The sequence below is a fragment of the Periophthalmus magnuspinnatus genome, chromosome 10 (genome assembly GCF_009829125.3).
Source record: "Periophthalmus magnuspinnatus isolate fPerMag1 chromosome 10, fPerMag1.2.pri, whole genome shotgun sequence".
Classification (NCBI taxonomy): Eukaryota; Metazoa; Chordata; class Actinopteri; order Gobiiformes; family Gobiidae; genus Periophthalmus; species Periophthalmus magnuspinnatus.
Window position 1 is genome coordinate 26,467,985 of NC_047135.1, and position 23,233 is coordinate 26,491,217.

At 36.6% G+C, this 23,233-nt stretch overlaps 1 protein-coding gene across 1 annotated transcript; it reads left to right on the forward strand.

The window, feature by feature from the left end:
• The first annotated feature begins 5,283 nt into the window (after positions 1-5,283).
• Positions 5,284-8,804, forward strand: adad1 (adenosine deaminase domain containing 1 (testis-specific)). Its single transcript, XM_033973721.2, has 13 exons — positions 5,284-5,446; positions 6,001-6,181; positions 6,269-6,412; positions 6,488-6,658; positions 6,773-6,841; positions 6,925-7,050; positions 7,174-7,297; positions 7,399-7,569; positions 7,633-7,708; positions 7,769-7,925; positions 8,115-8,349; positions 8,479-8,611; positions 8,683-8,804. The coding sequence occupies exons 2-13, from the start codon at positions 6,022-6,024 to the stop codon at positions 8,794-8,796; spliced, it is 1,680 nt and encodes a 559-aa protein (XP_033829612.1). The 5' UTR covers positions 5,284-5,446; positions 6,001-6,021; the 3' UTR covers positions 8,797-8,804.
• The last annotated feature ends 14,429 nt before the right edge of the window (positions 8,805-23,233 follow it).

Genomic DNA, 23,233 nt, shown 5'->3' on the forward strand with positions numbered 1-23,233 from the left:
TAGCCTACTCTACTGCATGAAAAGTGTTGGGCAACATTTTTTACTGTTGCTGTTCCTATTGAAAAGAAAAAAAAAACACACCAAAAAAAAAAAAGACATAAATGTGGTTACTATTACTATACATGAAATGGCTGCAAGACCATTTGTGATGACATAATGCAATGTTTTGCCTTTGTATAATGTTTACAATGTAAACGTTGAATTTGCCTTTAAATAAAAATAAATAAATAATGGGACTAATATTACTATTTATACTTTACTATACATGCCAATAAAATGTCCCACATTTTTCTTATTTTTTGAGCCTACTGCTAGGCTACTTTGCTACTAAAGTCTTGCTCCTAATAGACCATCAAAATAGACCAATAAGTAACAAATAGCGTGTAATTTTAATGTAGCATTAATTGTCAAATGCAATGGAAATATCAATAGTTTGATATCTGTTCACATGGTTCACATGCCTGCCAGCTTCCCTTTCCACCGCTGCCCCCTTGTGGCCAATAAGCACCATTATATTTCTGTACAGAGTACCAAACAGACAAACCAAATATACAAAAAAAAAAAAAAAAAGTATCAGATGACATATAGGTTGCTAAAAATAAACTTTAAGTGACTTATTAACTCAACGTGTGATATAGAAATTTCATATGCTTTATAGAGTGCATAGGGGGAATTAAGGGGAATTCCACACAACTCAGATGCTGCTGGGGCAGGGTTCGAAATGTGTGTAGGCAGTTCATAAAACAAAGTGCTTTCCGGATTCAGAGTAATGTAAAGTTAAGTAACATAGGTCCTTGTGCATCAACGATCCCATCTTAGTAAATCGTTTTCGCCATAATCGAGAATTGAACCTCTAACCTCAGCACCAAATACACTGACAAAATTGGAAGGCCTAATAAATTACTTAGCTTTATGTTTGGTCAGATAATGAGGCACGGAAATTATTTCCATCTCTACTTTCCATTTTCCATTCTGATATTTCACCTTATCTGTTCAAAAAGGAATTTGATGAAGACAGCTTGAAGTTAATAGGACAAGTTAGATGGTAATATATTACAAAAAAAAAATTGCCTAGTTATGTCAAGTTTTTTCATTTCTGGTTAAGTTTATTATTTTACTTCCTGGTTGGACAAAGGCAGCAGTCATGACATGCTGTAGAGGTAATTCCAATTCGGTAGGTAGAGATATTCTGTATAAGAACCTACAAAGTGCCAATTATCTGATTTAAACTATGACAAATATTTACAACTGGTACTATCCTACCAAACTCAGTAATAATAAAAAAAAACATGAAAACTTGTCATATGCACTTTAATCCACTTAACACCTGCTTTCACATTCTGTCCAAATTCTGCTATTGAATTATTAAATGCCTTGTGTCATCAAGAAGAATCAGTAGATCACATTAGGTGCTATTGTGAGAACAAGGTTTGTGGTTTGGAGAGTGACTCATCATTTTTCCTTCCCCTTCTCTGCTTATGAAAAATTAGAAGTAGTGGAGCATGCCCAGTCATTTATAGACCTCATCCTTTCCCTTTTCAAGTGAGAGCTGTGCATTTCCATTTGAATTTTGTCCCTATTAGTGGGAACGGAAAACCCAAATTTGGTGACCGTCGCTGCTCACCGTTTGGAGTGTAGGCTGTATGTTCCATTTTAGTTTTTTAAGTTGCACAATTGCTAATCTCATACGTCATTCAACGGGGGGGCAGAAAACAATAAACAAAACTTTGTAATCTTTTATTACTGGACATATGCAGACATTTGAGGAAAAAAAAGCACTTTCAATTTGAAGTGGCAACTTTATAATCACCACGACAAAGGTTAACCAATAGCCAGTTCCCCCGATCGAAACTACTGCATGTGCAAATGTGTAATAGGTTATTAATAAATAGCCTACGCAAAGCGTTCCCCCACAGAAGCAATGGAACAGTTGTATAGAAAAGAACCACAAAAAATTAAGCCTACATATGTGAACTACTTTGTTAAGAATAAAGTGCGAGTTACACTTTATGTTTGGCGAGTGATCCATTTTGCATGAAAACTAAAGTAAACCTTTTATTAGTAAACCACAATAGTGGCCACAAATTGGTAAATTAGGCCACATGTGTTTTGTCATTAAACAGGGGTTCATAAAGTAATAATAACAGCCTCTCTGTGATGAGAAAATGAGAGCCAAAAGGACAATGTGTGGCAATCTGTCAGAGAAGATGAGAGAGGAAGCCCTGATCGTTTATGTCCTGGCATGTCCTTCTTCAAGTTTGTAAACAGATTTAGTCTAACCAGGCTGTGATCATATCCACATCAACACTACAGACTAATGCTTTGAGACTATAGTTGGCAATATTTAACCCCCTGGCAATGGGTATTACTCTTCTTTGTTTGGAATTTTTTTTCAGACAAAATGAGTGCATTTTTGACCCCCCCTGGGCCCCCTACCCTATACATGAAACATCAACATACATCTGATTTGTATGTAATTTGGGGATTTAATTAAATGCATGAGACAAAAAAAAGATCTATTATGAACATTTTAAAAAACTTAAAAAGAACTTTTAAAAATTTTTACATGCACATGCAAATTTTATCTGCTTGGATAAAATTTGTGTCCCTTATACACTCACTGCCACCATGGATCTATAATAAGAACTGGACAAGTCATTCCCCCTCTGTTCCGGGGCAAGATCAACTAGTGGCCGCTGCAGGTGCTGCAGGAGATTGGGGCCAGAAAGAATTTTCCCATAGAGCACAATGCATTTTTTGGGAATTCAAACTGCCTATGGTTGGCGTACAGGGCATCCACAGCTTTCACAATGGTCAGATTCTGTAGGGATTCTTCTCTCTTTTTACAACATGAACATATAAAAAATTTAAAACTTAAGGAAATATAAGATTTAGCTTAGCCCCCCTCTGAGTCCGCACTAGCTATGCTCTAGCAGTTATCGCTCTGATTCTGACGTAAGTAATGCGGAAGACAAAATTTTGGAACCATGCACCAATGAACACAGGCCTTTGAACACAATACAACACCATCTTGGGTTCACCTTCCAAATTTTATTATACTTCCATGGCTGACACTGATGCCCCCCATAATACACATAAAGTCAAAAAAAAATTAATTTGTCATGAAACCTAGGGGATTAATGGTATTCACCATAAAATACAAAAAAAGTCAATTGGACCAACATCATATTCTTTATCGTTTGGACTGTGGGAACATAAGTATCCACTATTTCTTATTGGACTTTCCAAATCTATATACAGACACAGACCTTACTTTATGCAAAGTTATTGAAAATTGACACAAATATTATTTAGGTCACTCCAATCGAAAAAGTCATTTACACCATAGTTGTATTATGCACAAGGTTGCTGGCTCAAAACTATAGTAATGCAAAGTGAAAAGTAACACAAACATTATTTAGGTCACTCCAGTCAAAAAGTAAATTACAGCATGGCTGTATTATGCACAAGGCTGCTGGTTCAAAGCCATGGACACCACCAATACAAAGCAACTGGCACATTGCACTACAAAAAAAGAGTGAAGGGGAACTGATACTGGCCTGGGCAGTGGACAAGCAGGGAGAAGGCAATGCCAAGGCGGGTTTCGATGCAGAGGCGGTCGCGATGCAGAGGCGGTCGCGATGCAGGGGCGGTCGCGAGGCAGGGGCGGTCGCGAGGCAGGGGCGGTCGCGAGGCAGGGGCGGTCGCGAGGCAGGGGGCGGTCGCGAGGCAGGGGCGGTTGTGATTTATTTATTTGGCTGGGACAATGCATGTTAATGAACAGACATGATTCAACATGAATGTAAACACACCGGATTATAGCCAAAGGCTAATTTCCATCTGTTGTCCCAAGAACTGGGGTCATAAAGGGGTCAGAATAAAACGATAAGGCGATGCACCGGCAACGTGCAGTAAGACAGGAATCTATTGTCATTCTAAATATATAAATGGAGCTTTAGTACAGCTAAAATCACACAATTCAAACTGAGTCAGAGACTTGCACCTCCATAACACAACATGCCCTCAGGGTCTATGCTGTTCAGTGCAGTGAAGAACATTGACATCTGTCCATTTTGTTCACATAATAAGAAATTAAATAGACACAAACCTTTTTGTATGTAAAAACTGAAAATTAGCCTTCCTATGATCAACTCCTCAGGTTGGAAAACATATTCAGTTGTCAGTGGGCAGAGACTCTTTTTCGACAATTTCAGGTCAAAGGAAAAAAAATATTTTTGAAAATCTGTTCAGACATTATTCTGAGCAGAGTTTTGGATGAGAATGTATGATCTCGGGTGAAATGATTGAATGACCAGAGCTATTTGACTCTTCAGGTAAACAGCTCATGTTTGGGGCATGTGAGACTGACACTTGAGCTTTCTTTGCAAAATAAAGGCTCAGAATGTGTAATTATGGTGAGAAAGTCTCCAGTTCTTTACAAATAACATAAAAAACATAATACCTGTTGATTAATTCATACAGGATAAAAAAAAACTGTAAAAGAAAAAGTGTGTAATACAGGAGCTGATGTCTGTTGTTAGTATCACTTTGAAAGGAACAGTATTGGGGCTGGAGCTGTCGACCAGAGGAAGCTCTCTGAAAGGTTTTTATTCTGCACTCTTCTGTTTTAATGTTAATTTTATGATGATTATTTGTGATTATTTATGGTTTGATTTGTGTGATTTTAATGTTTAATGATTTGAATTGTTCTTATTCTGTAAAGCACTTTGAATTACTTTGTGTACAAATTGTGCTATACAAATAAACTTGCCTTGCCTCTCAGTCCATAGGTTTGAATTATGTTAGTATCACTTCCCGTCAACATAAGTCTACTAGGAGGAACACATAAAGGTTAAGACACAATCTGCCAGGCATTGCAGAAGAGCCAATCAAAACAAAATAGATTTTTCAATACTGCCATGCCTATGCTGGCCTATCCTGTTTATCAGACCTATCAGTAGATCTTCTTAGCATAGGAAATATTCACAAGAAGGAGACTCGCACTTCAAGATTATTCATCTGAGTTGGGGATATTTTGGCACGGTGAGTTTGATTTATTTATAATCTTTGAGCTCTGAGCACAGGAGGTCAGAAGTAAAGAAGCCTACCTGCACCTTTTCACACCCTTTTGACAGAAGCATCGGTCCAAGTGGGTCAATCAGGCTTTGGAGCAAGCTTTGGAACAGGCTTTTGAGCGGGGTCAGTTGACTTTGGAGCTGGTCAATTATGCTTTGAAGTGGGTCTGTTAAGCTTTGAGTGGGTCAGTTAGGCTTTCAGCGGGTCAGTTGGAGCAGGAGGATCCATCACGGAGCACGTGTGTGAGTGCGTACATGCCTTTATCGGTCTTCTTCCTCTGCTGCCTCTGTGTGAGACAAGAGCAAGGACTTTAAACTGTTGATAAGAAAGTGGGGTAGAATTACTGAGATTGGCTCAATATAGCTTTAATGTAAGTCTCGTTCACAAATTGGCGTTAGTTGTTTTGTATTATGCTATGCCATGCTAACTTTATGTTGAAAGCTTCCATCTTAGCAATAAAAATCAGCTATTTACTATTGTATTTGAGTTATCAGTAAGCTACGTCTCATTCGCTACAAACATGAAAAGATGCAACTTATAAAATTAAACAGTTTATCATTTATTGACTTAGCTAAAGCTAGCCTTCATGTTAGCTTAGCCTCAACGTTAGCATATAGCCGAGGTAACGTTTTCATGCTAGCATATCACTTATAAAGAACTGACGATCTATATTTGGGGTACTCTAATAAACGGTTAATCAGATAAGATTGACTGAGACCCTTAGCTAACATTATGTCTCCATATGTCTCCGAGCTGTCCCGGTGAAACCCTCATGACATGAACGCGCCACGCTACTGTTCTGCCTCCAGTGAACGTGACCTAACCTGTAGCTACATGTGCTCTCTGATCGTCGTTTATTGTTACGCCCAACGTCGTGATGAAGGTTTAGGTCGGTTAACAGGCGTTTCTTTGCTTTATTTCCAGCACTTTGTAATATCACCTGGGATGTTTCCTGCAACTGGGCAGACGGGCAGAGGTGGCTTTGCCCAACCCTTTATGAAAGATATGCCCCAGTCCACTTCCACAGAATTTACAGAAACTCTACCGTGCTTAAACACTTACAAGAAGTATGGAAATGAAGAACAACCGAAAGGATACAGATCAGGTAGGATTGTTGCCATCACTAAATGATGTTTGAATTTTATCCAACTTGCACCAACATATTATAAACTTGCTCTTTTGACATGTATAGAAATTCATGCAAAGCCCAAATGCACAAATCCTCAAACCCTAATAGACCGGTATATGCAAGGAGAGACTCATCCGGTGACTTTACTCCATCAGCTTTCACAGATTTTACAGTTTCATTTGGAAATAAAAGAGACTGGAGGCACAGGTGAATATGTTCTTCATATAAATCTATCTCTTGTGGTGTATTTCTTTGTTGGTACATATCTCCTTATATTCCTAGAAAATATACAAGGCTTTTACTTTGCGTTCTGTGTGGTTATTGATGGTGTTGAGTACAAAACTGGTGTTGGAAATACTAAGAAGGACGCCAGAAGTAATGCTGCAAAGTTGGCTTTGGAAGATCTGTTACCCACTTTGGGAAATTATACCTTAGCCATTCCAGAGAAATCAGGTTGGTGCCTCAAAATTATTTTTATGCCTACTGCCAAATGATTATATATAGTACTAACAGTCCTATAGGTATGCCAATAACTTTAATGACTGCAGCATTGGGGTTTTCTTTCAGATGTTCCTCCACCGCTGCCAGTGAAGGAGGAGCCAAGCTTCTCACAGGTTTCTTGTAGAGCTCTTGGTGGTAAAAAAAAAACAACAATAATATAATATGACTTCACCTATTTTTCCAAATTGTATCATATTTTTGTAATGTTTGTTTTTCAGAAAGGAAAAACCCTGTCAATCTGCAGATCTCTCACGCTGTCAGAGATCAGCTGACTAAACTGATGAACAACCATCCAGAGTTCTCCAACTGTGCTGGAACCACTGCTGCATTTGTCATAAAGACTAGTAATACAAATCAATAAAACATACAAAATTAAGTTTTCCTCTTCCTGTTTTGTGTGGTTATACATGTACTGCAACAACAATTTCAGCTGGATGTAATGTAGATTTTAACACTTATCTTCTCAGCCAGTGGATGTGAAGTGGTTGCACTTGGGACTGGAAATTATAATACGAGAAACAACACTTTTTCAAACGGGAGGATTGTGCATGATTCACATGCAGTGGTGGCTGCAAGAAGGTCGCTTATGAGGTAAACACATTTTAACCATTTCTTCAGCCTTACAAGGGAATAATACTATAAGAGTAAGTGTAGTCATTAAAAACTGTATTTAATGACTGGTTTATTTTCAGGTATTTGTACAGGCACCTGCTCATATTCTTCAGCAAAACGGCCAACTTGACAGAGAAGTCCATCTTCCAGATGAATGGTACCAGTGGTCTTCTGTCTTTGAAGAATGGCATTACCCTCCATCTTTATGTGAACCAGCTGCCCAAAGGCGCGGCGCAAATCCCCTCTACACTGTGAGTTTGTAATCTGCTCACTGGGAGCATTTAGTTAATTCTCTAATGAGTAATTGCTTTTAGGCGCCTGAATCCTTCTTCCATCGCCATGTGGCAAGATAATAATGAATTAAGTTTACATCAGACAGTGGAGGGCAAGGTGAGGTACATTATTTTATTTCTGTCTATTATTTGTGCTTACTCAAACCATTTTTTGTAGGTGTTTTCTGTCTTCTCATTTGCCTTGGAGCATTCGACTTCCAAGGTGGTGAGCATGTCGGCTACAGACAAAATCACCCAGTGGCAAGTTCTTGGCTACCAGGGCGCCCTCCTGAGTCACTTCATTGAACCCATCTATGTCCAAAACATCCTCATAGGCACGTTACCTAATTCAACTAAATCATGAAGTAGTGATTTATTGAACATCTTCCTGAAATTTTTCTATAAATCTTCAAATGAAACGTTTTCATTACATCACAGCTTACATTGAAACCATAGATTGTTTATATGAGATGTGGAAGCTTGTTATACTGCGTTAAAAAAAATAAATGTGGCTATTTTTACAGGAGATTCTGGCTGCAAAGATATTCGAGGTCTGGAGATCTGTGTGAGCCAGCGGGTTGAGGGAATCACTTCTCAGCTGCCCATTTACTACTGCATGGAGAGGCCCCATATCAGTCTTGTTCCGTCTGCAGCCACCTGTGGGATTGATGAAGATCATCTGATAAATTGCATTAATTGGAGTGAAGGAGACAGTTCCTTGGAGGTCGTAGATGGATTGGAGGGAAAGACAATTGAGGAGTAAGGTTCATTTTGAAAGGCATTTCACTTAGTATATGTCATTCTTACTATGCTGCTGAACATTTTGCATGTGTCAGGCCCTAATAATAAAGTGAATTTTTGGTATTTTGGTGTATGTATCTTTTCTAGATCTCCATTTAAAAGTGGTTCAGAATTAGCAAGTCGTCTGTGCAAAGCTGCAATGTTCCACCGTTTCAAGTTGGTTGCCAAGGAGGCGCAAAGGCAAAATCTGCTGGCCACAAGCTCCTATAGACAAGCCAAGGTAACTTCTCGAGCCTTTGGTACACTATGATTACTATGACCAAGTGTTCTAATGCTTATTTTCTCATTCAGAGGATGGCAAAACCATACCAGGAGGCAAAGACTATATTGAGGGAGTACTTGTCACAGCAAGGATTCGGCTCTTGGCTGGCTAAATACTCGGTTAGTGATAACTTTAGCATGTGAACTTTATAGCTGTGTATTACTCTAGGGCTTTTATGTTCATAAAGTAGTTTTGTTTGAACCAGTTTTGTAAAATTTTAACACAGTACAATTTTGTTAACAAATATCGTTTTTGTTATTGTTTTCTTTTTTAATGGCAATAGTCAGGCTGATATTTTAATCATCTGTCCTGGGTTAGGAACATGGGGGAGAAGTATGCTTTTCAAGCCTGATCTATCTCTGTTCATATGGCTATTAAAAGTATAAAAGTACAATTGTAATGTTTCTGGTGGAGAGTATGGCACTTGTTTGAATGTTGTGTTATTAAATTAGTCTTAACATTTATTCAATTGAGTGGTTTTATTGCTAAAAATATTTTGGTATTTGGTAATTGTAACTTGGCCTGATGGCATCACCTGCTTGGAGACTGAAAAGTTTAATACCATTCTGTGGAACCTTCCAGTCAAAACAATAACCTCTCCATGGAGACAAACAAATGCTTTACTCTCCACTAGAAAATTTACCATTATTTTTCAGACTAATTTCTGTTATTATATTTTATTCTGTTAACATTTAAAGCAAGTATTATAACAAACCGTAGTCTTCATCAGTAAGTAATGATATCTAACTGAATTATTAGGTCAGGCAGCAATATAACAAACCCATAATGAAACGTGATGGACTTTTGACTATCACACATGTGTGATCTTTGTTCGAGTTGTAAGTATGTGCACACAGGAAAGACAGTGGTTTCCTGTGTTTGCCGTATAGTAGAGCTGTTTAATGTTTTGCCTTCATCTATCTGTGAATGGACTTGTTAACCTGCTACTGGTGTGTCTGAAAGGAATTCTAAGTGCATTTCAGGATGGACACTTTGTGTTGTATGTAGAACACTTTGGTTATTCTTTTCTTTAGACTGCATGTAGTTTATTGCTTTGTTTGAATACATGTTTAATAATTTGATATTAAGATTTGGCTTACACGGTATTTGTAAGTGGGAGCTATACTAAAACAAAATGGCAGATTCAATTAAATGTTTTCTCTTTCTGTATTTTGTTCTCTGCCATCTACTGCAGTTCACAAGCTTTATAAATTAATCTGCATTGGTGGGGTAAACTTGGCTGCAGAGATTGAAAAAGGTAACAATTAGGGTTAGCATTTGGGGCAACACTTTACAAACAAATTTACTAATCTAGATTTTACAAGCTTCAATTACAACAGCAACATTTTACACTAAAATAATATGTTAAATCTGTAGAAATTGGGCAATTCTATCCTTAAAAATAGCTCTGAACTAAACCACTTGTTTGTGCATAGTTAAATTACTTGCTACTAGAGGAGAAAATGGGGGGTATGACACTAATGGGGGAAATTTCTATGATGAAATGCCATTTATATTTGGTGTTAAGGTCAATGATCTCACTATACCACTCAAAAATTCAGCATTAACCTTTTTTTTTTTTTTAATTACCCCATCAAACATTAAAACATGGACTGTGATGTCATCTGAAATATTCACACAATTTAATAAATAAAATAAATATATAAATACAGTAATCAGTTTTAGAGCTTAAAGTTACAAATACATTCAACAAAACAGAAACATTTTATATAAATATAATCCATTAGTCAGACACCAATATCTTTTAGAGTACCCAGTGTGGCTATGGCATTAAATGTCCGTGAAGATCCAGAGCTTGCTTCATTGTGCAACATGGCTATGGCCAATGTAAATCAAGTCCTTTGCAGTTTTGTCAATCTGCTTTAGATTGTTGTGAAATCAACATCTCGAGCTGTGTCTTAATATTCATAAGAAACTCATTATAAGATCTTTCTGGCCATTGCTCACAAGAACAGTTACATCTACCCTTTTCAACCTGTAATGGAATACAGAGTTTAGAATTTATTCTGTTTTTGCTGCCTTATATGAAAAATAATCAAATACTTACATGGTCCGCTTTCAATTTTGTGTCTATCAGTTCAAATGTTTCAAGTGTGCTTTGAATAATGTCCTCCTCCGTTTGATCTGTACATTCAGGCTCGACAACGCCGTGAAACTCCAGAAAGGAGCATTGCAGTGCAGCAGTTACACATTCAGGCTAGAAGACAAAAGTTGACAAAGTTGGCTGTATGGCTAACTGGAAGCACAGAACATATTTAGCAATGTGCATTTCCTGTACTAGATTGCTTTTGTGTGTGGTTGAGTGCGTTTGATATTTAATATTTAGCTTTGGTTCAGGGGAGTAGGAACATTTTTTCTATTCTTTGTCTAATTCTCTTAATATTAACTAGTTTTGTCTCTTACCTTCACATTTGTTGGAGTGTAAAATTTTGAGTCCAGTGGCTGTTGGTATAACACAATGAAGCATTAGAAAATGATGAGAGTAATTAGTTATGACAAGTTTTATATTGCAATTAAAATAACTTACACATACAACACCGTTCAACTTCGTAAAATCAAGTTCATCGATTAATTTCTCCATTGAGAGGCGTGGTAAGGGGTTTGCCAGAAGTTCGTAAAAAAGGGCAAAAACCCAAATGGTAATCCACACTGACAACTTCATCTTGAGCTGCAAGTTTTGTTTCAAGTAGGTGATGTATTAGGTCCTGAGACCCAGTTATTGAACTGAATATAAAGGCTCCAGGAGGAAAGGGTGGGTTGTGTTGGCTATAAATACATTGCATAGAGCATAATTTTTCCTCTTAGATCACTCTAGGGGTTTTTGGCATAGTATTACTGTGGTTTGTGTTTGAGTTAGTAGGGCAACACACATCTTAAAATTTAGGCTGGACTGACCATCTTCAGTGACTACTTGATAAAGTTTATTGATTGATTTTTGATTGATGGGTTGACATGTTGAATGTTTAATAACTTGAGTCAAGGTACCTGATTGCATTTTATTGTAGATTATAATTTTGTGTTTATATGGAAAGATTTTGGTTTTATTAAATAGAAAATTGCAAAAACACATTGTTGGCATGTTTATTATTTTTTAATACTATAGTATGTAGTACTGAGTTTATCAAATTGAGATCCAATTGTTTCAAAAAGCCAATCAGCTTGGTTGCTTTATAATCCATTTACATGTCAGTAAAAGCATAAGGTTAGGAGCTCACTTTAGAATTATAACTATCTTGTGTATGTTAAAGATGTACTGATTTATTTGGGAATAAAATATAATTGAAAGTTTAAGCATTGGCAGTAATTGCTTTATTTGGTCAGAAGATGGTGCTGTAAAATAAAAGTTCTAATGGGGGCATAGACCCTGCCATTAAATTAGGCAATAATGCAATAAACTGTTTAATCAATGCATATTTTTATTTGATGTAATTGTGACATCAACCTGTCCAGGAACTGCACGTGGAAAGTAGCTTTTTTTTTTTTTTTTTTTACTAAAACCTGGCACATGGCATCTTTTTATAAGGTTAATGTCTTGTGTCTTGTGGCTAAATAAATTAAAATTCAAAGGAAAAGATATGTCACAAAAACACATTTAAACATTTTATTTCCTGTTACATGAATGACAATAACATGGAGATTGTAGAATTGCATTACTTTGTATACATTGTTATATAAATAGGCAAATAAATAGATTATTAAATAAATAAAATGAAAACTGATCCATTTAGTGTGTGAAGACATTTAGTGTCAACACTGCTAATAATACAAATAAATAGGTTTACTGCAGTTACAATTAGTTGGTGTACTTTTTCAATTAGCATTGTTAAGAAGTTCCATAAAACTTTCAATGTTGCTCACAAATTCTTCAAGTGGTTTTTGGTTTGTTTGAGCCTCCCATTTGCAGTCTGAGGAATTTGTCTGCATTGCAAAGGAAAAGAAAAGTTAAGGACACACTTGGCATGAATTCATATAATTAAAATTACAGAAAAAGGTCTGCTCAAAATTTTCAGAATCCTTACCGGCTGTGGACATTGGTCAGAGTAGAACTCCAGAGTTTCTAGTGTACTGATGATATAATCATTATCATCAGTACAGTTGGCCTTGGCCCGTTCCAGCTGTTTCATGATAATTGTGTAGGCTGCAGCACAGCAGTGTGGCTAAAACGAATAAAAGGCAATGTTATGTCAGAAGGCAGGTGGCTCTGTCAATATATGTGTAACCCACATCTAACAAGGTGTAATTCACCACATCAAGACCAGAGCAACTGGAGCAGCTAAACCACTTTTGCACGAATATGCAATATGTCTTACCTGCACATTTGTTGGAGATACAAAAGTCATGTTGTGCTCCTTTTTTAAAAAGAAAAACAAAGTAAAGATTAGATCAAGTAGAAACTATCTAGAAAAAAATTAATAAGATCAAAGTTTGATACTTACACAAGAGATTTTTTTAAGAAGGTGAAGACCTAGATCATGCAACTCAATCGGTCTTGCTTGGAGATATGCCAAGAACAAAACCAAACACACGGCAACTCTGAAACAGTGCTCCATATCCAAGATGCTGACGATGTCCAACTCTGATTCTGAGATTGATCTGTAGATTGCTGTTCTGTGGTACCCTCATGTTCCAAATCAAATTTATAGTATGTAAGTGATGCAGGTTGGGCTATGATTTGTGTGTTTTTTTCCCTATTAATCATTTGATACTTTTCCACTAGCAAGGTGTGGGTAAATCCCCAAAGATAAGGCAGTAGGTCAGATCTGAGAAGACCCCTTTGGTTAGCTTTAGTCAACACGTAGCACAATATGACAATCAGTTTAATCTTCTTGGTAAGCTTAACATGTTTAACTTCTGTATAAAATAAATAATAAATATCAAATAAAGTGAATTAAAATTCCTAAACTAAAAGAGAGATGGAGTAGCTGTTAAACACAAACCGAAGGGATTTCTCTATGCACCCACATGCAGGGGAATCCCCGTTAGGGGCATGGTTTGAGTGATCATACTTGAGACCTGTGAAAACCAGTGTTTTCTGGACACTTTCACTGATTCCCTTTACTCTGTGGTTTATTACGGTTTCATTCTGTTTGATTTTGGATTAACCTTTGGTAAACGTGAAAACAATTCTATTTATATCCATGGAATTTACTGCAGACATTTTCTTTCCATTTCAATTGGCAACTTCTTCACCAAAGTAGTAGCAGTAACTGCAGCAATGAATAAAATTGAAAGTAATCAGTTCTGCATCCTTCTAATTAGTAAGGTAAAATTAGCTTTTACTGTGTTCACTAGATGGTTAGGCTGTGTAATTATTGTATTTTTTTGGTTATAATTATTGCCCCAATCACTTAGAAAATTGTGTAATTGAAAAAATTTGAAGAAAAGCCTCTTGTCATATCTGCAGGGGCTTTTAAAACCCGAATTACAGAATATTATAGGTATAGGTTTACTTTTGAAAGTATAAAATGGTTTCAAATGATTACCCTTTGTTTTCATCACCAAAACATCTGCTTAGTATTAACAATGAATGTCCAAGGATGTGCAGAAAAGAAACTACTTATCCATGATGATCCTTCTTAGAACAGCGCTGTTTTCACTGATGGCGAAGTACAATACTATAATCTGTTAATTTAGAGTCTTCTGGAGATGTGAGCTCATCTCCTCGCTCTACTATGTTTGCTTCACTGTTTTACGCAAGTTTCAATGTAGTTAGCCCCTGTATTTTATTTTTATTTATTTATTTATTTGAAGGACAGTGTGCAGATACATTAAAAAGATGGCTGCACCAGATTTAGCAAAATGCTAATTTCCATCTGTAGTCCTTAAAAAAAACAACATACCTATAAAAAGTGCAATACAAAAGACAATATACAAGTGTTCAAATGTTTCAATACATAGTGCAAATTACAAGTTATTAAAGTGCGAGACACATGCAACTAATATCAAAATAAATACAGTATAGTCGCTATCAGATGATACCCACGAGGGTAGCATCTGATAGCTCTGTACCTATGTAGTGACTTAAAACTAATATTGAATTTTGTTTTGTCTCATTTTGAAGAATCTGTGGTTGCTATTTGAAAATTTTTTATTGAGATTGGATGTGCTTTGAAAGTGGGGAAACATCTTTCGGAGAGCTATGTGGGAGGCTTCTGCTCCGTCAGCCCCCCCCAGGCGCCGCACCTGGTTTGAAGGTCTTTTTGGTGTAACTCCTGGGTGGCGTTAAGCCTTTTTGTGTAGAGTTTCCATTTTCTTCCCATCCGTCTGTTCAGGTTTCCCCTACCACTAGAAACTGCAGTATGGTCAACCCTGGGGTCAGGTGAAAGTGAGTGTCTTAATTTCATTGTGACTTTCTCGGTTAAATAAAGGTCAATAAATTACATTTGTATTAAAAAGTTCAGTTAAAGGTGAGTAGACGACTGTAATACTTGTGATTGTGGTTATTGCTCTCACGCAGGACTGCCCCAGTTAGCCCTAGTTGAGTAGCTCTCTCCTGACATAGTCACACAGTTTAAACCTTACACAGTCAATATTTTATTTACATTCTTTACATTTTGGAGTGCTTCTTCTTCACTTCTTTTGGAGTGCTTCCTGCTGCACGCTGCTTTGTGTGCTGCTTTTCACGTGTACCTAGTATACAGTATAGCGCTCAACCGATATGGGATTTTTCATGGACGGTGCTGGTACTGATTGTTTGGAATCGCAATCAACAGCTGGCTGCTCTGCTGATATTTGGGCGATTTTTATAATTTTCCCCAAATTATGTCACTTAAATTTAATACAAACCTATAAGACAGCTGTGTGGTGTATATTTAGGCAGCGGACTGACGAAAACAAAATATCATCCTGTGCTGGAGATTTAAAGTCCATAACAGCTAAAAAGTCCAAATATCGCTCCGATGTATCAGCCGGCCAATATATGTTAACAGTTGTAATTGTGGTTACAGCTCTCACACAGGACCCTAATATTCAGGTATTCTATTATAGTAAGAACGCCTGTCATGAAAATTACTATATCAACTTATCGTTCAATACATGATAGACGGAATAATCATTTGTGGGAGTAGTATTTATCATGAGCAGTTTTTCTTAGTACTAGTGGGGAACTTTTTGTTGTTTTTCTGTTCTACATTAAATTTAAGCTTTAGAGCATGGAATTTTTAACAATATTGAACATTTTGAATAGTTTTGGATAGTCTTCTTAAAGGGTTGTTGTGTCAGAGGCATAAATTGTGTCGTCATAGTACACTACAGGTCGGTGGCTTTTGTGGTCTATACACTTCTTGGGTTACTCAGGATTCCACTATGTTTGACGTAAGACCACGCTAATAGTCACATTTGCGCAACACGGGTTTGGGTGGTTGTGGGCTGTCAAACTAGAAACACAGACTGAACAATAATAATAATAATAAAAAATTGTCAGATTTCTTCCACCAAAGTCTGAACTTCGCTCCAGACCACATGCTTTTAGTGAAGGATTGACTGTAAATCTCCTGGTTTAAAAAGACCAAAGCTGATGATTGACTATTAGAAATTAATCAATGAATTTCAAAACAATTTAGATTTGATGAACTGCATTAGTTTAAACCTCACACAGTCAATATTTTGTTTACCACTGTAGACTTTTTTTTTTTTTGAGTGCTTCCTGCTACACCCTGCTTTGTTTGCTGCTTTACACAATATAGAGATCCACCGATATGAGTTTTTTCATGGCCAATGCTGATACTCATTGGAATCCAGATAAGCCAGTGGCCGCTCTGCTGATATTTTTATTATTTTCCCCAAATTATGTAATGTAAATTTACTACAAACTCACCCACAGCCTTTATTTTAAACTATAAATCTATAAGACAGCTGTGTTGTCATGTTTTGTGCAGCTCTTTCTTTGCATTAAAGCAGGGGTGTCTAAACTTTTCTCATTAAGGGCCATATATAAAAACACAGACAAAGCTGAGGGCCGATTGAGGGTCGATTGAGGGCCAATAGAGGGCCATAGTCTGGTCACCAATACAGTGAATATTTCAAATCTGTGTGTTTATTACAAGTTAGACTAGACCTTTATTCATGCTTACATCCTAAACGGGACACATGAAATATTTGATAGGTTTGGAAGGTTTGTTAAAAAAGATTTTCAGAAATGTACAGTAAGAAGTACTGTTCAAAGTAATATGGGCCAAGAAAAATTGGTCTGAGGGCCACATTTGGTCCCCGGGCCAAAGTTTGGGCATGCCTGCATTAAAGTTTTAATATAAAGCTTTGGGTGTATTTTTAGGCAGCAGATTGACCAAAATAATATATCTGCCTGTGCTGGAGATATAAAGCCAATAACCGATACACTAAAAAGTCCAAATATCGCCCCGATATATCAGCCAACCGATATATTAGTCCATCTCCAAAAACAATATGATGGACTGAGTGATAAATATGAGTATTGTTTTTATTTTGCTTTTAAAACAACAAACTAAGCATGAGTCATATCATGTGGCAGGGTTGAAGTGTGGATGACAAGTTTAGGATTTTCTAATTTTGAATGAATTTAGTGGGATGATACCTGTTGCAAGTATAAATTATTTTACATCAATAAAGTTGCACTTAGTGAAGGACAGTTGAAAGATATGTTGAAAATGACAGTAGTAGTAGTGTTGTAGAGTAGAATAGATGTCCTCACACTAGGGAGACTCAGAATTTCATCCAGATGTTAGGCACAATTTACGCACAAGAAACAATATTTGTTATATTTTTATGTATAATAATAATATACGATATTGACCTTATTCCGGCCCACCCACCTTTGCCTCTAAATGCTACTGAACTGCACTTTCTTCGTGGTGGCACTTCCGGTTAAGCAGGAATCTCATTCATTTCAACGGAGAATTGGAGAAAAGATTTCCCACTAAAATATTATATAAAGGAGGTCCATTTCTCTTAAACGTTCTATGTTCATGTGCACCAACAAGTCAACACTGCACCAATTCTCTGGGAGGCTTTGAAACAGCTCTATAATCCGCATAGAATTTATTTGCGGTCATAAGGTGAATAGACTATAGATTTGGGGAGATTGTGAGAATTTAAAAGTCGAAAAGAAAATCAGTTGGGTGGATTGTTTGCTGCACTGTGAATGTTTCTCTGACATCTACCAGGTTTACCAGACTCTGGAACTCCCCAATGCATGTGAAGTCCACTGCAGTGCATAAACACCTGCTTGGGCAGCTTGTGTGCACCTGTCACTGTGAAACATTTTGCTGTTTGTTGTTCCATTAATGTGGCTTGTTTGATTTGGTGTGAAGAAAGACACCACAAAAAAAACAAAAAACCCATCAACATCGGTGCACCTGCTACGACAGGATTGGTGATATCATTGTTATTGAGTTTGTTGAAAAATCAAACCTCCATATGTGTTTGTAAGAAAACACTTGATGAGGCTCCTAATCTAAGGGTTTTCACAGAGAGAAAAATAAATTTCCCAAAATTATTTTTTTCAAATACGTATAGCAAGCCTTCATAGTCTGACAAATGTTCCCTGTTAGCTGTGTGTCTTTTGGACATAAAACCTTTAGTAACTTCAGCACTTTATTTCGAGTGGCATAATAAAATATATAATAAAACAAATAACAATTCATTTAGCACACTTTACCATTGTTGTAAATATTATGGAGGGCTGAAAGACTATGACCGAAACAAAACTGGTCAGCCCGATCCAAACTGTAATGTAGCACTGCAGCTTGTGTTCTTATAGTTTTAAAAATGTATCACAATCTCAACTGAAACTGGGGTGCCAGTGTCTTAAATTTTCCTATTTTTTTATTCATGTATTGCAGGAGCGGAGGCTGCACAAGCACTGATTAATAATTAATAATTGGCTGAAGGTGTTGGGGTTTATTCAGAGAGAAGCTTTTTAAATTGGATTTCAGCTTTGAAATTGTCAACCCAAATGAGATTCATGTGAGGCTCACCCTGCTGTCTGATTGGTTAATCATATTGAAACCCAAAACACCAAATTATAACAATAAACAACTTAGCCATCACGTTAGAAAAGAGACAGTGTAATCCCTTATTCATCCAGGAGTGGTCCAGTGTAGAAAATGTTTCAGAGGTGATCATCTATGATTGCAAAACCAGTGTCCAGTTGACTGTCTCTGATACTATTTGAACACTGTCCAAAGCTTTTGTAATCCAGAATAAATTAGCATTATAATTGTTACCCATAAAAGTGATATTCAATTTGAACATGTTCACACTGTATCTGGGGACACAATCTTGTTCATGGAATTTAAAATCACTATTCTTGCATACAGTTCCTTCAAAGCATAAATATTTACCATAAATATTACAAAATGTCAGTGTGCCCTTTGTTATTACACATTATAGTGGTCTGACATTATTATTATTATTATTATTAATAATTTTAGCAATACAATTAAATGTCCATTAAATGTCAAGTGAACACATTTGGCCAGCACATGTCAATATAATGAGCACATTCATTTGCGATTTCATAATGCCGTAATTACTCCTCACATTACATTAATTTCCAAAGTGTCATGCCAGAAGATTCATTTCTCAGATATACTGTAGTAGTATATCATTTAGCTGTGGATATTGCAAAGTATTTCCACCTGGTGGTAGCATTTAGCTAAAACATGTTTAAGACTCGTCTTATTCTACAGCTACAGTAGGGTATGCTTTTCTTGCAGGCACTGACTTATTTTATTTTTGAAAAAAATAACAGGGCAAAGGTTTATTTCATTTATTTAGAGGTAAAGTTGTACAAAAAAGTGTAATATATAGTACAAATGTCAACATAACAGATAAGCTTAGAAATACTGCAGTACTACTACTTTCACTTGGCCATATAAGGCAGTAAAGCAGCACTGAAAATGGACTTGGTAGCTTGCAGCTTCAGATTAAATTACAGACTGTGTAAATAAATATGAAATAAATAAATTGCAGATAAACATTCTTTCAAGTAGTGTCCTTTACGGCGAAGGCTTGATGGGACTCCAAAATTCTTAACGCACTACCAGCTTTACGAGAGCCTAAGATAAAAAAAAAGGTTAAGTCATTATTTCCTAGAAGTTAACTAGTTTTAGTCACAAAAGCACTGAAAAACATGACAATAAATGACAGTATTATATAAAGTTACTCTGCAACATTTCTGGTGGAGGGTCTGCCACCTGCATGTCTCCATTGAGATGTAATTGCTTTGCCTTGAATGTTCCAAAGTATTGCATTAAACTTATGTTATCTCCATGGAGAGAAATAGGTGCCGCCACCAGGCCAAGTTTAAAGTTAGATTTGTAGAGCAGTGACCTCTTCCAATCCATCTTTATCAGTGTGTTTTGAGTAATAAAACACTTGAAAGTTTATAAATTTAAGATAGAAATTCAAGCAGATGGCAGATTCTCTTACCAAAAGAAGAGACATAGTGCAACTTTAACAAATGTTGATGTATAAGAAAATAACTTACACTTTGAATTAGAGACTCTAGTCTTTGTAAAAACTCCTTAGCAGTTTTCTTGGGATGCATGTGGCACAAGTCCTGGCAGGTGGACTGAGTTGAGTTGTTTGAATTGCAAAAGTCCATAGCTGTCTTCTAAATAACACAATGTATTTTATAGGATTAGAAATGTGCAGAAAGAAGTGAGTAGTTTGACTGTAGTTGGTTTTGCACAATGGCTGACTTACAGTAGTTCGACTTTTGAGGCTCCTGCTGAGTTTTTTCACACATGTGCCATTAAAGTGCAAATCCAGGTTGGCTTGGAAACACTTCAGAGCTGTGAGACAACAACAGTCCTAGCAAAGAAACAAAACCGTTCAACATTACTTAAGAGCTACAAATTTTTCTGTATGTCTGACAGAGCAAAATCAGATTAAGAAAGGGTAAAAAAGTTGGAGACTGTAAGCGGCTTTGAATACATGTGTTTTCCGGTAGGATTTGAGAATATCTATGGAGAGTTGGAATACAAAAGAGTCTGTTTAGATAGAGATGGTCCAAAATTGACTTTTTTCATCCAATACCTGATATTTGTCTTTGTTTTGGACAATAAACGATATTTGTTGATGACAATGTCAGTATATTTTATAATCAGTGTTCAAGTTTGAATCGAGATCACAAATGAACTTTTTAACTTTTTTCTCAAATATAGTATAATTTTTACTCTGATTATTGTGTAGACATTCAGCCACCTCTTTAGTCATTGTTTTGCTTCTTGAATTACAGTTATCTACAAGAATTACTACTGTTCCAAAAGGATAGTTTTGACATTTGAATTGAGGCAATACTTTTTACTCCAAAAACTGTATTAAATAACATCTACGGAATACAATATTGGCTGTTTAGCTCAGTTTCCACCAGCCCTACGCTACTTTCCCTTTATCTTTACATGCAATCCATTCCTACCACTGCACTGATGATTCGGTCTATAAGCACACGTGACCCCTTTTGTAATATAAGAATTTTTTCTATAATTAAAAAAATGTCTAGTATTTTTTCTTATGCCAGATCCTCACTGATGAATCTAAAACCACCACTTTGAAGCATTGTATTAACAATATGGTTTGCTGAAACCAAACCAAAGTTTAAATTCAGATTTTTCATATTAGTAAATAATATATAATTAATTTGATATGGATTCAGCAAAATAGGCTGCAGTGTTGGCTGCAGATCAGTCGTGTCTGATCTGTGATTACTCATCAGATTTCACAGAACACAACGGAAGCTTACTCTTCATCTGACTCACGGTTAGAAACGAGACTGAAAACAGGTTGAATTTACACTATATAGTGCAGATGTTTTTATATTATAGTACATGATGTATTGTAAACCCATGGGAAACATCTTGTGAGTTGCTCATAATGGTTCTATATAGTTTAGTGAATTTAGAAGATATCAAACTCATCATTCATAATTATTCATTATTCCTTTTATATGCAACATTTTGAGGACTTTTTCCCATTCAGATAAAAGATTTTGTTAAATTTGTTTATCGCTATGCCTACAGTCCTAGATTTTCATCATTTTTACACCCATGCATAGAAAAATGCTTACAAGTCAAAGGGCGATAAATATAGTAACTGAGCCAAACATAACATAGTCATTCAGTATTGACACCTACATTAGCTGACGACTGGTTATTTGGTGGGTGGTGAATTTCAACGCAATAAGAAACCACAAATATTATGTGGGCCTCAAATTGTATAATGAAGTCTATGTTTACCTCAGTATCCTGTGGAGGAGTGTTGATGAAATATCTGCCGTTCTGCAAAATACATGGCAAAATTAATTTCCTAATCACATTCTGGAGGTCAAGAGGATAAACTTTTCTAGAGTTCAAGTACCTACCGGCAAGTTATTTTTCACCACCTCTATGTAGCTCAAGGCTTCTTCTAATCGATGTCTTTTCTCTATCCCTGTGTCGTTGACCGATGCACAGCAGTAGACTGTAAGAACAGACAAAAGTAGTAGCCTCATTTTGATTGTATGGATAGGCAGCAGCGTATCACTGTAGTCATGAAATACTTGGACATTCTGTTGGTTGTTTGGCCTACCTTTTATATGTATCCCTCAGGACGATGCAAAACCACAGCGCACCTTTGGAAAGCCATAAGAAACCTCCGTGAGTAATGTCAATTTCTTTTCCACTGGCAGGAACCACTACGAAAGTGTCGTCAGTGTGCGCCTGCGTGGGGATTGTATTTGCAAGTGTCTGTGTATCGGTGATGGCATTCGACACAGGAAACTATAGGGAGACGCCACTTCCCATTTTCGCTTTGAATCAGCCGCATCGCTACCGTGTCATAGGTCGTCTTCGGAGGTGTGGTTGTGTATCTGGGCCACCCACATAATACTAGGGTGACAACAGGAAAACCAGGTTAGGGATGAACCCAAGAGCACATTTCAATATTTCAGTCCTGTAATTTCTAAAGTTCAAGTGCAGATGTTATCGAGCATGTCATTGTAAAATGGAAAACACAGTCATTGATAATCATATTTGATAAGATAGTGCCATATTTTAATACTTGTCCTGTTATAATATACTGCTGGCAAAATCCAAAGTTGTTAACAAAAAATTTAATTAAACTAATGCCCAACCTAATGTACGCTACCAGTCAAACGTTTGTACACACTTTTTCATTTATGTTGTTTCCTTATTGTTTTTACTATTTATATTGTAGTTTCTCACTGAACACATCAAAACTATACACTGACACATATGGAATGTAGTAAACAAAAATAGCTTAAAACATGTTTTAGATTCATTTGTTTTGTTAAAAGCCACCCTTCGCTTTGACCATTGCTTTTGGCACTTGCCATTTCTTGACCCTGTCAAGGCACATGTGAAGTGAAACCCATTTCAGGGGACCTCATCATGAAGCTCACTGACAGAAGGCCAAGGGTTTGCGGCAATATCAGCAAAGCAAAGGGTGACTTCAAATGTGTGTGTGTGTATTTATTTATTTATATATACATATATATATATATATATATATATATATAAGAACCCTCAAGCTCCCAGGTCCTGAGCGTGGAAAAGGGCAGATGAGACCACCGGCGGAGGG

What these genes read in the sequence shown, in the direction of transcription:
- adad1 (XM_033973721.2), top strand. Translation starts at nt 6,022, where the DNA reads ATGTTTCCTGCAACTGGGCAGACGGGCAGAGGTGGCTTTGCCCAACCC. An exon ending in GCAAGAAGGTCGCTTATGAG is followed by an intron (nt 7,298 to 7,398) that starts GTAAACACATTT and finishes GTTTATTTTCAG; the next exon opens with GTATTTGTACAGGCACCTGC. An exon ending in GAGGGAAAGACAATTGAGGA is followed by an intron (nt 8,350 to 8,478) that starts GTAAGGTTCATT and finishes TATCTTTTCTAG; the next exon opens with ATCTCCATTTAAAAGTGGTT.